This window comes from Glandiceps talaboti, chromosome 17, assembly GCF_964340395.1.
Source record: "Glandiceps talaboti chromosome 17, keGlaTala1.1, whole genome shotgun sequence".
In the NCBI taxonomy this organism is placed as follows: Eukaryota; Metazoa; Hemichordata; class Enteropneusta; family Spengelidae; genus Glandiceps; species Glandiceps talaboti.
This window is the reverse complement of record NC_135565.1, coordinates 5,739,142-5,754,141: the sequence shown is the minus strand read 5'-3', so window position 1 is coordinate 5,754,141 and position 15,000 is coordinate 5,739,142. Positions and strand designations below refer to the sequence as shown.

At 36.8% G+C, this 15,000-nt stretch overlaps 2 protein-coding genes across 2 annotated transcripts in view; both read left to right on the top strand.

Annotated features, from left to right (window-relative positions):
- Window positions 1–3,701: 3,701 nt before the first annotated feature.
- On the top strand, window positions 3,702–12,367 carry LOC144448434 (uncharacterized). The gene is made up of 5 exons (XM_078138682.1): window positions 3,702–3,791; window positions 4,283–5,300; window positions 5,922–6,119; window positions 6,476–6,518; window positions 10,355–12,367. Exons 1-5 carry the CDS (start codon window positions 3,751–3,753, stop codon window positions 10,639–10,641), a joined length of 1,587 nt encoding a protein of 528 aa, XP_077994808.1. The 5' UTR covers window positions 3,702–3,750; the 3' UTR covers window positions 10,642–12,367.
- A 2,468-nt stretch (window positions 12,368–14,835) lies between these two features.
- The window catches only part of LOC144448448 (uncharacterized), a 16,033-nt gene continuing 15,868 nt past the window's right edge, over window positions 14,836–15,000 (top strand). The window contains exon 1 of the mRNA XM_078138698.1: window positions 14,836–15,000. This exon is cut by the window's right edge and continues 488 nt beyond it. Coding sequence (XP_077994824.1) covers window positions 14,990–15,000 — 11 coding nt within the window. The 5' untranslated portion in view covers window positions 14,836–14,989.

The window sequence follows — 15,000 nt, the reverse complement described above, 5'->3', positions numbered from 1 at the left end:
TCATCGGCGTGTTACTCTGTAATCAAGTGATAGCGACTACTTCATGGCTGAGGTGATCATGTCAAAAATTGCACATGTGGGAAATTATACGTTAGTTAATAAGGGCAATGGGAAGGAGGTTGTGTATATATATCCACAGACATTGCTTCCCTGTCAGCTTTGTGGTATATCTCAGACTTTATAGTGGTCTGAGTATATATGTAGTATGATAAATTAAACACAGTGTGAATTACCAATTACATACCTTGACTTGAGTAGAATAATGAACAAAAAATGCGATTATGAGTTGCAAAAATACTGGTTTTAGTCAATATTAGTATCATATTATTTATGTTAATTATGTGTATATTGAAATGTTCAAATGAAATTAACTTTTGGTATTGAAACGTAATTAACGTCTCTATGTAGTCTTGGTTGGATTCTAAGCGTGTATTTCTGTACAGTCTAAGTTTTTGCACCAAAAGAACTAATAAATACATCATAATCATCATCATCATCATCACTAATTTGGTTTGTCTAACTGCTATACCATATAGCCTGTCAGAGTTATTAATAATGATCTAAATTATATGCATATTAATTACTAACTATATGCAAATCTTCTGTTCAAACATGAACTCAGACAATCGTTTAGATGTGACCTATATGCTAAAGTAAATCTCTATAAACCACAGCTCATCTACGTTCATGTCTTTTCTCTTGAATCCATCTATTGTTGAATTCTAGGTTCTTGTATGGTAGACATGGAACATCATCAAGTACAATATATTATCATCATCATGTGTATTGTTTGCATGGTTCACCTTCAGGTAAGTAATTTATTAACAATCAGAGATAACAGTGGACCAGTTTAAATGTTGTCTGAATATTAAAAAATGATCATATATGGAACACAAAGCAAAAATGATTTATTTCTCTTCTATGTACTGTACGTTAGTCAGATTTGTAGATATGTAGTCATGTGACTATTTGCTAAGTAAGTGCAGAGAGAGAGAGAGAGAGAGAGAGAGAGAGAGAGAGAGAGAGAGAGAGAGAGAGAGAGAGAGAGAGAGAGAGAGAGAGAGAGAGAGAGAGAGAGAGAGAGAGAGAGAGAGAGAGAGGGGGGGGGGTATACATTCATATATGTATGTACGTTTCCAATTTGTAATTTGTAAAAGAAATGGAGCATGTCATCTCCAAAACTCCAAACATCTACTCATCATTATGGGAAATTAAAAAAAAAGTATGGTGGTAATATATCGTTAGTTCAGATTTTTTCCATATTGTCCATGGAGGGCGCACTTCAAAACATATTTTGTTGATTGTTTTCTTCTAGGCGGTAGAAGCGGGAAAGGGGCGGAAACTTAGACGAAAATGTCACCGATTAAAGTGTCCACCGGGATATTATTCTACCGGACTTGAATGTAACGGTGAACGATTCTTCGGTACATGTCATATTTGTCCACCTGGGACGTTCTCTGCCCACTATAGCGCTTCATCGCAATGTCATAAGAAGTTGCTGTGTGATCCAGACATCCACGTGGAACTGTGGAAAGAGAGTAAAGCACATGATAGCATATGCATACGTAGGGATGAACTGTCTGAATGTAGACAGACGTTGGAATCTGGCAATCAAACAGTGTCTGAATGTATTGAACTACAAGTAAGACAGCGTGAAAATAACAAGAAAAATCATGGCCGTCGCAATAAAGGAAACAGTCAAGTACCCATGCGTGGCCGTTTACGAATTGTTAGCGACTCAACAGAGGATGATGGAAAGCGGAAGGGAGGAAAATCTAGAAATGGAAAAATGATGACGGATATGGGTCGATCTAGGAAAAGGCCGAAAGAGCGAGATGGTAACAAGAAGAAAAGTGGAAGAAAGCCAGAGGGAACACCTTTAGATGCTATATTACATCCAGGACAAGCTAGCTCCAGAGTAACCACCGAAGCGAGCCGCACACCATTGCCCCAAACACTTTCAACTATGATAACAAAATTGGCTCATTCAAATAGTTACTCGATCGCCCTAACAACATACAAGCAAACTATTATAAATGGTGCCCTAACAGGCAAATTTGAAGGTAGGACTAGAGTTACTGTTTAATCATATATTTTCACATTGTAAATACTTTGTCGCTCTGGAAAATGCGCTCACAGAACTCCCACACGTCTTTGTCGCCATCTAGACCTAGAGCTAACATATAATTACTGTCAAGCTTGTGTGGGTTAATCAATAAACAAACCTGTACAGAAATTGCATGTTTTCCAATATAGCGAACATACTTTGTTGAATCTGCTCTAATAGCTTCAGGGCAGTGTCCCTCACTTACAAAAAATATCGTACATTCTCAAAAAACTGCTATATCTCATTTAAATAACATGACTATCACGTAATACATGACGTCATTACTCCATAATGTTCCCAATAGCTAGCATCTGGAAATCTCTCTCTATATGGATGCCAGAACACTATTTCAATACAAGGTGTTCTTGCTGTACATATGGGAGTAGCAATCGTAAACAGTGTTTATAATGTTATGGAAAGTGTCTTCTGATTGGTTACACTTTGTATGGTATATAACCTTTTCAGTGAACTCGGGAGTTGCAAGTCAAACTTGAATGAAATATATCAAGGAAAAGAAAAGTACACTGTGACCAGGTGATGACCACCAATTTGAGCCTAAAATATAATAGGCTATAAATATTGTCATGTATACGCATCGACTAAATGGATTAGCTTCCAATTAACTGATAGGATAGTACGGGTCCTTGGTCATTTACCCTTTTTCAATAGAACACTGTTAAAACATGTCATACGTCTCCCCGACATTATGAGAACTTTCCAGATTCTAGATATTGAGAACATATGAGAACATAATATTATGCGTAGCCTCGGACAAAATGATTACCCAAAAGTGTCCCGTTAAAACAATGGCTGAGGACGTGTACTATAACAAAGTTGTATTACGAATCCGACAAATTTTTAGGTTTTCCCCCAGAATGTCGACCTCGTTATCTACAGTCCTGTTACACAACATAGAAACTCTTACCCATTATCATGCTAATGAACAAATTCACGATAGTAAGCCGATCCTGCACACCTCAGCCAAATAATCCAATGTTTTCCAAAAACGTTCAGTGTGAAATCCATTAACCTGGCATGGACTCGTGCTGTAGCGAAGTTACAGACCCAATTCGAGCAGTGTTTACCCTCCGAGAACATCGGCATTTTCTCTTGTAGTTCTGTTACTAGCCCTGGTATGGTGCTTGTATACATTATCATATGTGAATGAAAAAACCGCTTTCAGCACAAGTCACTAAAGAAATGGTCACACAGCTGTTCCTATTTGAAATAACATTGTAAGTTCCTTCTTCTTCTTCATCATAGACTGACAGAATGATCCAAATTTACTGGAGGTGTTCAATAAAATAGTTCAGGTACCAAAGAAGGACAAGTGATGTATTTTTGTTTCTGTTTCCCAAACAAACGAGAAAGAAAAAACCCATTCGTATGAATCACAGTGCTTCCATGATGAACATACACAGAGTTGAACACTGTAAGTTACTCTCATTTCAGACGAATTCCAGTTTACATCAACTTCAAGTGTGACCAATTATCAGTCCATACCATTGTCATTGGAAGATCTTGATTCTGATTTATTATTGGAGCAAACAAATCAGGAGAATACAGTGGAGAACAGTAACCATGGCGACAGAGGGACATTTGCCATCATATCAATCACAACAGCAACCCTGTGTGTGGTATTAATGATATTTGGTCTTGTCATTGTTCGGTTTCGCATGATAAGGTGAGGATAAAGTATACATATACTTCTTTTCCAAATATTCATCACCACATTGTAATTCCCTTTTTGAGTAACTTCGTCATAATTGTCTCCAAGGGGTTCAATCATTGTCATTCTACTTGATAACATGTGTTGTTCATATCATTTGATAATCACTGTGTTGTCATATCAATTTGTGATCATTGTTTTGTCATAGCATTGAATAAACTTTATATATATATATATATATATATATATATATATATATATATATATATATATATATATATATATATATACATATACATATATATATATATATATATATATATATATATATATATATATATATATATATATATATATATATATAATCAAGGGATATTTAATCACAATCTATCTACAACTCGGAGTCAGATGATTGCATTTTCACGTAATAGCATAGACGATTATAGTGTCAAATTTTTGTTATATTGAATTATGTTTTTAATTTTGATAATATTCCTGTATTCTAGACGTGAGAACTCTACAAATGTAGAATGTGTAGCTGATCGGACTTGGATTCCTCCCGAAACAACAACCATTAATCTACTTAATTCGAACGGTTTTGATGACGTCAACGAGACCAGAAAAAAACGGTTTTATCACGATTCGGAAGCATCCATCCCAAAACGTCCCAAAGTTAATAATCATAATGAATACAGAGACTCATCTACAGCTGTGCCTTTACTGCCTGGACCGGTCAGTGCAAGTGGGTATAGGAAACTAAGTAATGCGGGTGGTTTATTTGACATCACATTCGAAGGTAACTACGACTATGAGGGCGGTGTTTTGTGTCATAAGCACTCTGACGTACAAATCGTTATCCCCCGCGGTGCCATACCAGTTGGTATCAGCCAGAAAGTGGCTGTTCGTGTAAGTCTTCTGTTTGCACAATTCAACATTGACTTGACGGCTGATCAACTACCAATGTCACCTGTAATCGAATGCCTGTCACCGGGACTCGATCGATTTATGAAACCAGTCATAGTAAAAGTGCCTCACCGTGCACAGCTGAAAGATTCTGATTGGGTTTTCAGAGTGCACCACAGCCAATCAATAGCTGGTAAGAACATGACGTGGAACGAATTGGACCAATCATCTACCAAAGTAGATAACAATATTGTTCAGGATATCACGTTCAATGTTGATGAAAAGTACGTGAACATAAGCACGGCACATTTCACCATCTTCACCTGCACGGCCTGTGGCAAAAATAGACGTCTCAATCTTGAGGCTGTTGCGTTCGGACAGTACAGTTTTTTCAGAAGACAGACAGTTGCAATCAAGTTATACATATGCGACACTATAAAGGACTACAAGAGAAGACTAAAAGAGAACGAGGGACAAAATCACCGATCCGAATACAACACTTTGAAGATTATAAGTTCAGATGCACCATGGGTAATTACGTCACTGGGTGATACAACTCTGCCTGTGGGTAAATGGGAATGGATCTTAAATGACAATAACGGACACTTACCAAACCAGCAGGTGAGTGTATACATGATTTCTTCTAAAATTCAGTTTTGTATTACACAAACATTCTCCGTCGTTGAGCCCAGATTTGCCGGATATATCACCAATTATCTGGTACCCCATTACTATACACTGTGTATAAAGCCCTTTAATTTATATGGCCCTCCCCTTGTTAAAATATTTCAAAATCATGAGGTGAAATGCTGTCAGACACGGAAAAGGGCACGAGTCCAAAAACTAATGGTAAGGACTTGTTCCCATCGCTGTCATCACATCGATAGCTTTAAAGACATTGGTTATTTCCCACGATGCCAAATCACAAAATACTGCTAACTTAAGTAATGAGATAATGTGACCCCGTCTCTAGTCCTTTTTTCGAAAATTTGACTTTCCCCAGCTGTAAACCGATTTGTAAAAAATGGTACCCCCACCCCCACATTGCCCGGGCCCTCTTGTAGTTCTTATGGACTCTCTTATCATACGAATGTGAGATGTTGGGCGATGACGTCAATTTGGCTGTGAGGGATTAGGTCAAGAGTCTGATACTGATCAACAATCTATAATCCTAATGGATTTATACAAGTAGTCATATTAATAATGTAGAAGACTCAAGACGATATTTTATTTTTTCTCCAGCAACTTGAAATGACAGACATTATCCGTTGCTGCTCCGATTCTGTGGCACCATTTTGTAGATTTGAGTATGAACCAGTAAATGCTGAAAAGCAAAGCCATATACGAGCTGCATTCTCCGTAAAACAAGCTATGGAAGACAGTGATAACCGTGGTCATGGCAGTTTCGTCGTCATTGAATTTGAACTACGAGAACAAACTGTAAGTTTATATTTTATTTTTCCCAAGCATTACGTAACAGACTAAAGAATGAGATAAGAATACAATTAATTACAGCTGTCTACAACAGTAAGGAAACAGCAGTACAGACTGGTTGTAACATTAACAGTCATTAACATTAACACTAACATTACTTTAATATATAGAGATGTGTCTCCGACCATAGAAGGTTATAGTGCGGTCTATTTAAAAACAATTATTCAATAACTTTGCAGAGCAAAGTGAAACGAGTATCAGACAGACTCAATGCAAACAACTAGGGTAGTTAGGTGGGCAACGTCAAATTCATTTTCTCCCTCTGACATCACGTGATAAATGATTACCTTTTTATATTACAGCCATCCAAGAAACATAAAATAGGAAGTTACACTGACAATGACGGTAAGTCTAGATCTAATGTTATCCCTATACACTGACAGTGATGGTAAGTCTAATGTTATCCCTATACACTGACAGTGATGGTAAGTCTAATGTTATCCCTATACACTGACAGTGATGGTAAGTCTAATGTTATCCCTATACACTGACAGTGATGGTAAGTCTAATGTTATCCCTATACACTGACAGTGATGGTAAGTCTAATGTTATCCCTATACACTGACAGTGATGGTAAGTCTAATGTTATCCCTATACACTGACAGTGATGGTAAGTCTAATGTTATCCCTATACACTGACAGTGATGGTAAGTCTAATGTTATCCCTATACACTGACAGTGATGGTAAGTCTAATGTTATCCCTATACACTGACAGTGATGGTAAGTCTAATGTTATCCCTATACACTGACAGTGATGGTAAGTCTAATGTTATCCCTATACACTGACAGTGATGGTAAGTCTAATGTTATCCCTATACACTGACAATAATGGTAAGTCTAATGTTATCCCTATACACTGACAATGATGGTAAGTCTAATGTTATCCCTATACACTGACAGTGATGGTAAGTCTAATGTTATCCCTATACACTGACAGTGATGGTAAGTCTAATGTTATCCCTATACACTGACAGTGATGGTAAGTCTAATGTTATCCCTATACACTGACAGTGATGGTAAGTCTAATGTTATCCCTATACACTGACAATGATGGTAAATCTAATGTTATCCCTATACACTGACAGTGATGGTAAGTCTAATGTTATCCCTATACACTGACAGTGATGGTAAATCTAATGTTATCCCTATACACTGACAGTGATGGTAAGTCTAATGTTATCCCTACACACTGACAATAATGGTAAGTCTAATGTTATCCCTATACACTGACAGTGATGGTAAGTCTAATGTTATCCCTATACACTGACAGTGATGGTAAATCTAATGTTATCCCTATACACTGACAATGATGGTACGTCTAATGTTATCCCTATACACTGACAATGATGGTAAGTCTAATGCTATCCCTATACACTGACAATGATGGTAAGTCTAATGTTATCCCTATACACTGACAATGATGGTAAATCTAATGTTATCCCTATACACTGACAGTGATGGTAAATCTAATGTTATCCCTATACACTGACAATGATGGTAAATCTAATGTTATCCCTATACACTGACAGTGATGGTAAATCTAATGTTATCCCTATACACTGACAGTGATGGTAAATCTAATGTTATCCCTATACACTGACAATGATGGTAAGTCTAATGTTATCCCTATACACTGACAATAATGGTAAGTCTAATGCTATCCCTATACACTGACAATGATGGTAAGTATAATGTTATCCCTATACACTGACAATGATGGTAAGTCTAATGCTATCCCTACACACTGACAGTGATGGTAAGTATAATGTTATCCCTATACACTGACAGTGATGGTAAATCTAATGTTATCCCTATACACTGACAATAATGGTAAGTCTAATGTTATCCCTATACACTGACAGTGATGGTAAGTCTAATGTTATCCCTATACACTGACAGTGATGGTAAATCTAATGTTATCCCTATACACTGACAGTGATGGTAAGTCTAATGTTATCCCTATACACTGACAATAATGGTAAGTCTAATGTTATCCCTATACACTGACAGTGATGGTAAGTCTAATGTTATCCCTATACACTGACAGTGATGGTAAGTCTAATGTTATCCCTATACACTGACAATAATGGTACGTCTAATGTTATCCCTATACACTGACAGTGATGGTACGTCTAATGTTATCCCTATACACTGACAATGATGGTAAGTCTAATGTTATCCCTATACACTGACAGTGATGGTACGTCTAATGTTATCCCTATACACTGACAGTGATGGTAAGTCTAATGATATCCCTATACACTGACAATGATGGTACGTCTAATGTTATCCCTATACACTGACAATGATGGTAAGTCTAATGTTATCCCTATACACTGACAGTGATGGTACGTCTAATGTTATCCCTATACACTGACAATGATGGTAAGTCTAATGCTATCCCTATACACTGACAATAATGGTAAGTCTAATGTTATCCCTATACACTGACAGTGATGGTAAGTCTAATGTTATCCCTATACACTGACAGTGATGGTAAGTCTAATGTTATCCCTATACACTGACAATAATGGTAAGTCTAATGTTATCCCTATACACTGACAATGATGGTAAGTCTAATGTTATCCCTATACACTGACAGTGATGGTAAGTCTAATGTTATCCCTATACACTGACAGTGATGGTAAGTCTAATGTTATCCCTATACACTGACAGTGATGGTAAGTCTAATGTTATCCCTATACACTGACAATGATGGTAAATCTAATGTTATCCCTATACACTGACAGTGATGGTACGTCTAATGTTATCCCTATACACTGACAATGATGGTAAATCTAATGTTATCCCTATACACTGACAGTGATGGTAAGTCTAATGTTATCCCTATACACTGACAGTGATGGTAAGTCTAATGTTATCCCTATACACTGACAGTGATGGTACGTCTAATGCTATCCCTATACACTGACAATAATGGTAAGTCTAATGTTATCCCTATACACTGACAGTGATGGTAAGTCTAATGTTATCCCTATACACTGACAGTGATGGTAAGTCTAATGTTATCCCTATACACTGACAATGATGGTAAGTCTAATGTTATCCCTATACACTGACAGTGATGGTAAGTCTAATGTTATCCCTATACACTGACAGTGATGGTAAGTCTAATGTTATCCCTATACACTGACAGTGATGGTACGTCTAATGTTATCCCTATACACTGACAATGATGGTAAGTCTAATGTTATCCCTATACACTGACAATGATGGTAAGTCTAATGTTATCCCTATACACTGACAATAATGGTAAGTCTAATGTTATCCCTATACACTGACAATGATGGTAAGTCTAATGCTATCCCTATACACTGACAGTGATGGTACGTCTAATGTTATCCCTATACACTGACAATAATGGTAAGTCTAATGTTATCCCTATACACTGACAGTGATGGTAAGTCTAATGTTATCCCTATACACTGACAGTGATGGTAAGTCTAATGTTATCCCTATACACTGACAATAATGGTAAGTCTAATGTTATCCCTATACACTGACAATGATGGTAAGTCTAATGTTATCCCTATACACTGACAATAATGGTAAGTCTAATGTTATCCCTATACACTGACAGTGATGGTAAGTCTAATGTTATCCCTATACACTGACAGTGATGGTAAGTCTAATGTTATCCCTATACACTAACAGTGATGGTAAGTCTAATGTTATCCCTATACACTGACAATAATGGTAAGTCTAATGTTATCCCTATACACTGACAATGATGGTAAGTCTAATGTTATCCCTATACACTGACAATGATGGTAAGTCTAATGTTATCCCTATACACTGACAATGATGGTAAGTCTAATGTTATCCCTATACACTGACAGTGATGGTAAGTCTAATGTTATCTTGACTGTATATGTACAAAAGCACAACACTAAAGCAATATATTTTGAAAGCGACATGTTGTTTGCTGTGACATTATTATTTGTATCATTTCGTGCAAAAAATAATACATTGGCTAGTCACTGGTGTAGTTTTGCAGATCAATCACGTTTTATTATTTTTAGGTGAGAAATTTATCATGTCTAATATCATAGCTGTTTCAATTTTTGTAATAATTTGGTGTTTTCCAACAAGTTACATTAAGTATTACAAACCTCAATCTGGTCACAAAAGTGTTTGACAGTAATATCTTTGTGTGTAGTTTGCAGTGACAACGTACTCCAAATGATTGCCAACTCCTTGAAACCGATGGAGATTAGAAACTTGTACAGACATTTGCTTCAAAATGAAGAGAATCTTGAAGTCACCATTACTACCATTGAAGGTGATCATCGTAACTATGGCAACGAGGAGATAAAATATCAGTTATTGCTGCGATGGAAAGAAAGAAGAGGACAAGATGCTACATTGACTACGATGGTGGATGGTCTTACCAACTGTGGTCACTGTGCTGTGGCTGACAAATTAAAAGATATGGATGTGGTGTGAAGAATTTGGGGTTGAGAAGAAAGGGTAGGAGGGGCAAATATAACAGAAATTGATATTTAACCAGATAGTGCGTCAGTAAATTTAACATTTATGAGATCAGATATTTAACATACGGTGGGTGTGTATAAACGACTTAAAGGTTTACTTGATGCCCGATTGCAGGGAAATGTGATACATATTTTCCATTGTGGCCTAGTTCGTTGATTGTTCCAAGCAAAGTGATTCAATCAACAACATACATTATAAAACATGACCCTCCAACTGTTAAAGTAGTTCAAAATAGGATGGGTTAAAATGCTGTCAGCAATGTAAAAGAACACTAGTCCCAGACTAATTATTAAGGATTTAATCCCACCGCTGCCACCAATGTTGAAAATGTTAAAGGTCGTTAGTTATTTCCAACTACTAGGCACTGCATTTATAAAAACCTGTGTTTGGATCTCATTGGCTGAGCTGACGGCTGCAACTCCCAATAATTAGATTGACACACTCCTGACATTGTCGGGACTCAGGTCACAATCATCCCAATATTATCCATAGTATCTTACCCAACTATTCGGGAACCATTTTACACCTGTGAGACCCTCTCCTCTCCTCGCACCATAACTGATAATTAATTGGTCGTCAGTAACATTTTGATTGACATTGGCTGATATCATGGAGAACTAACCCTACCCTAACTAATCCTAATCTTAACCCTAACCATAACCCAAATGCAGTGGTGGGGTGATAAAAAAGACAATATAATGCAATGAGTCAAAGTAAAATGTGACACCCCCCCCCCATCCCATTTTCTAAATTATGGCCCTCCCCGAGAGCTAATATGTAAAAAGTGACACCCCCCAATCCCCTCGACCCTCCCCTTGTAAATACTGAATGTTCCCTAAGAGCACTAAAATTGTGCAAATTAGCATACACTGTAATATTAGGGTAGACAATTCTGAGTGCAGTGCCCAATTACTAATGCTGGCATCACCAAGAGCGAAAAATTCAATCAGAAGGTCTCCAGTCGCAGGGGGGGGGGGGCACATAGTTTTATTCCATACTAAGGCAATCGAGAAATGTATACTTAAATGGGGAATGCCAGCCAGGAAATAAAGACATTGTCATGCACTTTTGATTCTGGAGAGTCTACATTACCTGTGATTCCAGAGAAACGTCAATTGCAAGTTGACGCTGTCCATCCTTTTGAAAATATTTGTTGTGGGTCACGTTGTAGCTATGTTTGTGCAATAGTTGAACAATGAATATTCATGATGTCTTCACTGAAGGTAATGGGCTTTTAGGGGTCAAGAACATTAATTCTTTAACCATTCCATAAACAATTTTGGTGACTCTCATCGGAAATGTTGCCCACCGCAAAGATTCCCAATGGACACATGTTCAACTTGATGTTTCTCTGAAATCGCATGTAAAGTAGGTGAAGACCATGACCAATCTGATTAAAATCCGATGTAGATATTGGCTAATCGCTCATTGTTATTTTACCTTCGAGTCTGTACTTTTGCCTGAATTGACCTTCGTGATACATCTGATGTAGAGGCGGCCATCAAGACAAAAACATTTAAATTAGTAGTAAATTAGCATAATGTGTTTCAACAGATGGCTGGCAAATAGATAACCAAGTTGATTTAATTTTCATTTACTGTGACAGTGTCACATTTCCCTTGAAAAATACAAAAAAAAAAAGATTAAAAATATCAACGCGTTTATTGACCAATTAGCATATCGATTGTCTCTATTGAGTAATATTGTTTATGTTAATATAGGCGGCGTTCACGATATTTAACCTGCATTAGTAGTTTTGAAACTTCCACTTTAATAGTGTAGGGGACACACAGTGTGTAGCTGCATGGTGACAAGTCGTGTCACCCAGTCAACTGAAGGACTTGGCGCCGGGGGTTCTTTTTCTATACAGTTATTCCTGACTTCTTTTCATTAACATAATTTTTAAGTTTTACTTAATAATTGGAGTTTTATATACAATTTACTCATTTGGTAGGGAGAGGCATGTATAAAAACAAAACAAAACATTTTTTGTATTGAGTGAAAACCTTGTTTATGGAGACAAACTTTTAATAATATCTTTGGCGAAAAACATACAGTTATGAAATTTAATATCTTTATGTTTGGCATGCATACAAATCTAATTACTTTTTTATTCATAGGATCATTATTTCATTTAACCAGTACGTAACAATTGAGGAATGTAAATCAATGATAATGTTGTATATATACTAAATGCTAAAGCACATATATCGAATTAGACTCTGGCAAGATTTAGCCCTGAACCAACTTGGAGGCACGTAGATCAATTCTCAGACCACTATGGTCTTGTAATAGCTGGGCAACTCTTGTTTCACCTGGGTATGTAAAATCAGTGATGTTGTTTAATATATTCCAGTGCTAATGCCAACTTAATTCAAACAGAGACAATCCTAAGTAAAATTGAAATAGTTGCGTTGCATATGTTTTTCTAGGTCGGTCAGAGATTGAATCTAGCTAGCACGTAGCTATACTTTTTCTAAATCAAGTTTAACTGTGGTGTAATAAACCAGCTTTACTATGTCTGCTTTAGTAAGCTATGGCAGTGACCCTTCCTCGTCCCCACACACCGTGTAAAAAGGACTTTTTTGCATGGTGAGTGGGACAAGGAAGGGTAAACTTTATTAGACCAACAAGGGTTGATGATTTGTATCGCTTCTGTTGTTTTATTGTAATTTCATGAATTGTTCTTAAATCAAAGCATTTTATAGTGAATTTTAACAGCACAAAATATATAAAAACTAATGGAGAACGCCACTTAGGAAATAAAGGTATTTGTCCATAAACTTTGGGTTCTGGACAGTCATTTCATGATTGTACATTCACGTAATGTTCGATCGAATGCCGAAAACACACAACCAAATTGAAGCTTTTTCACATTTATTTCAATGGAACACCATCGCTTCAAGGTCTTATTACAAGACATGAATATTTGTCAGATGCACACTGAATATTTATGACTATTTATCTGAAGAAAATAAAAGCTTAGGAGTCATGCATATTCAGTGTAAATTGAGACATGTAGACATAGAGCTGGTTTTCGAATTATTGTACTAAAAGTAAAGAAAGTCAACTCTGGTAGATATAATTGTGTAGAGATTCGAAGAAATCGGCATATTCATGTCGAACATGTATGTATGTATGTATGTATGTATGTATGTATGTATGTATGTATGTATGTATGTATGTATGTATGTATGTATGTATGTATGTATGTATGTATGTATGTATGTATGCATGCATGCATATGCATGCATGCATGTGTGTGTATGTATGTATGTATGTATGCCTCTTACCACTGCAGTCGGGGTTCGAACCCCATTCAGGGTTCGATTAAATTTACCCCGCTGTAAGTAAGAAGAGTGTCGTTCAGTTTGACTCTACCGAACAACGCAGGTTTTCCCCGGGTACTCCGGTTTCCTCCTGCATTACCACTGAACCCATGAGGGATGGCCCCCACTGGACTTCTTGGGAGACAAGTGTTTAAATGCTTAAAGAACTATCCAGTATAAATAAAGATTATCATTATTATGTATGTATGTATGTATGTATGTATGTATGTATGTATGTATGTATGTATGTATGTATGTATGTATGTATGCATGATGATGCATGCATGCATGCATGTATGTATGTATGTATGTATGTATGTATGTATGTATGTATGTATGTATGTATGTATGTATGTATGTATGTATGTATGTATGTATCACATGGTTTGATATTTTTCAGACTCCTTTACAGTCCTCGGAGCTTCACATCGCTAAAATGTGGGTTGTTTTGTATATATACCGATATATCTACTGCGTAATAAATTGTACTCGAATATCCGTGTACTGTGCGCCCTCATCGATTTTATAGTTTAAAACATTCGTTGAAGTGTGTGCAATAATTAACGAAAATAGACTTATATTGTGATCACAGTGCAGTGGGGATCTGTACATACAAAGCAATCCAAATTTTAGCTTAGCGCAGCTCCGAGGTCTATATTTTTTGTATGCAGCTGAATGGGTAAGAGAACGAACAACCGCAACTTGCAAGGCGCTGGATAGGCAGAGTGGAGACGTCACTAATTTTATTGACACCGCGCGGTGGCGTATTTCACAATCGGGGTCATAGAGCAAAGTTCATGGGCCGCGGTTTATTCGAAGTGCGAAACATCGCCAGACTAACACTGTAACTCTCACGAGTTCTACCAGTCATGATGCATTTAGTCGGTTTCAGCGTGAGTGAAAAGACAATCCTAATAGAAATACAGATCTAAACATACTGGTGTTGGACAGGGTTTGAGAAATCGACTAATATGCCCTTGAA

What these genes read in the sequence shown, in the direction of transcription:
- LOC144448434 (XM_078138682.1), top strand. Translation starts at nt 3,751, where the DNA reads ATGATATTTGGTCTTGTCATTGTTCGGTTTCGCATGATAAG. An exon ending in GACACTTACCAAACCAGCAG is followed by an intron (nt 5,301 to 5,921) that starts GTGAGTGTATAC and finishes TTTTTTCTCCAG; the next exon opens with CAACTTGAAATGACAGACAT. An exon ending in TTGAACTACGAGAACAAACT is followed by an intron (nt 6,120 to 6,475) that starts GTAAGTTTATAT and finishes TTTATATTACAG; the next exon opens with CCATCCAAGAAACATAAAAT.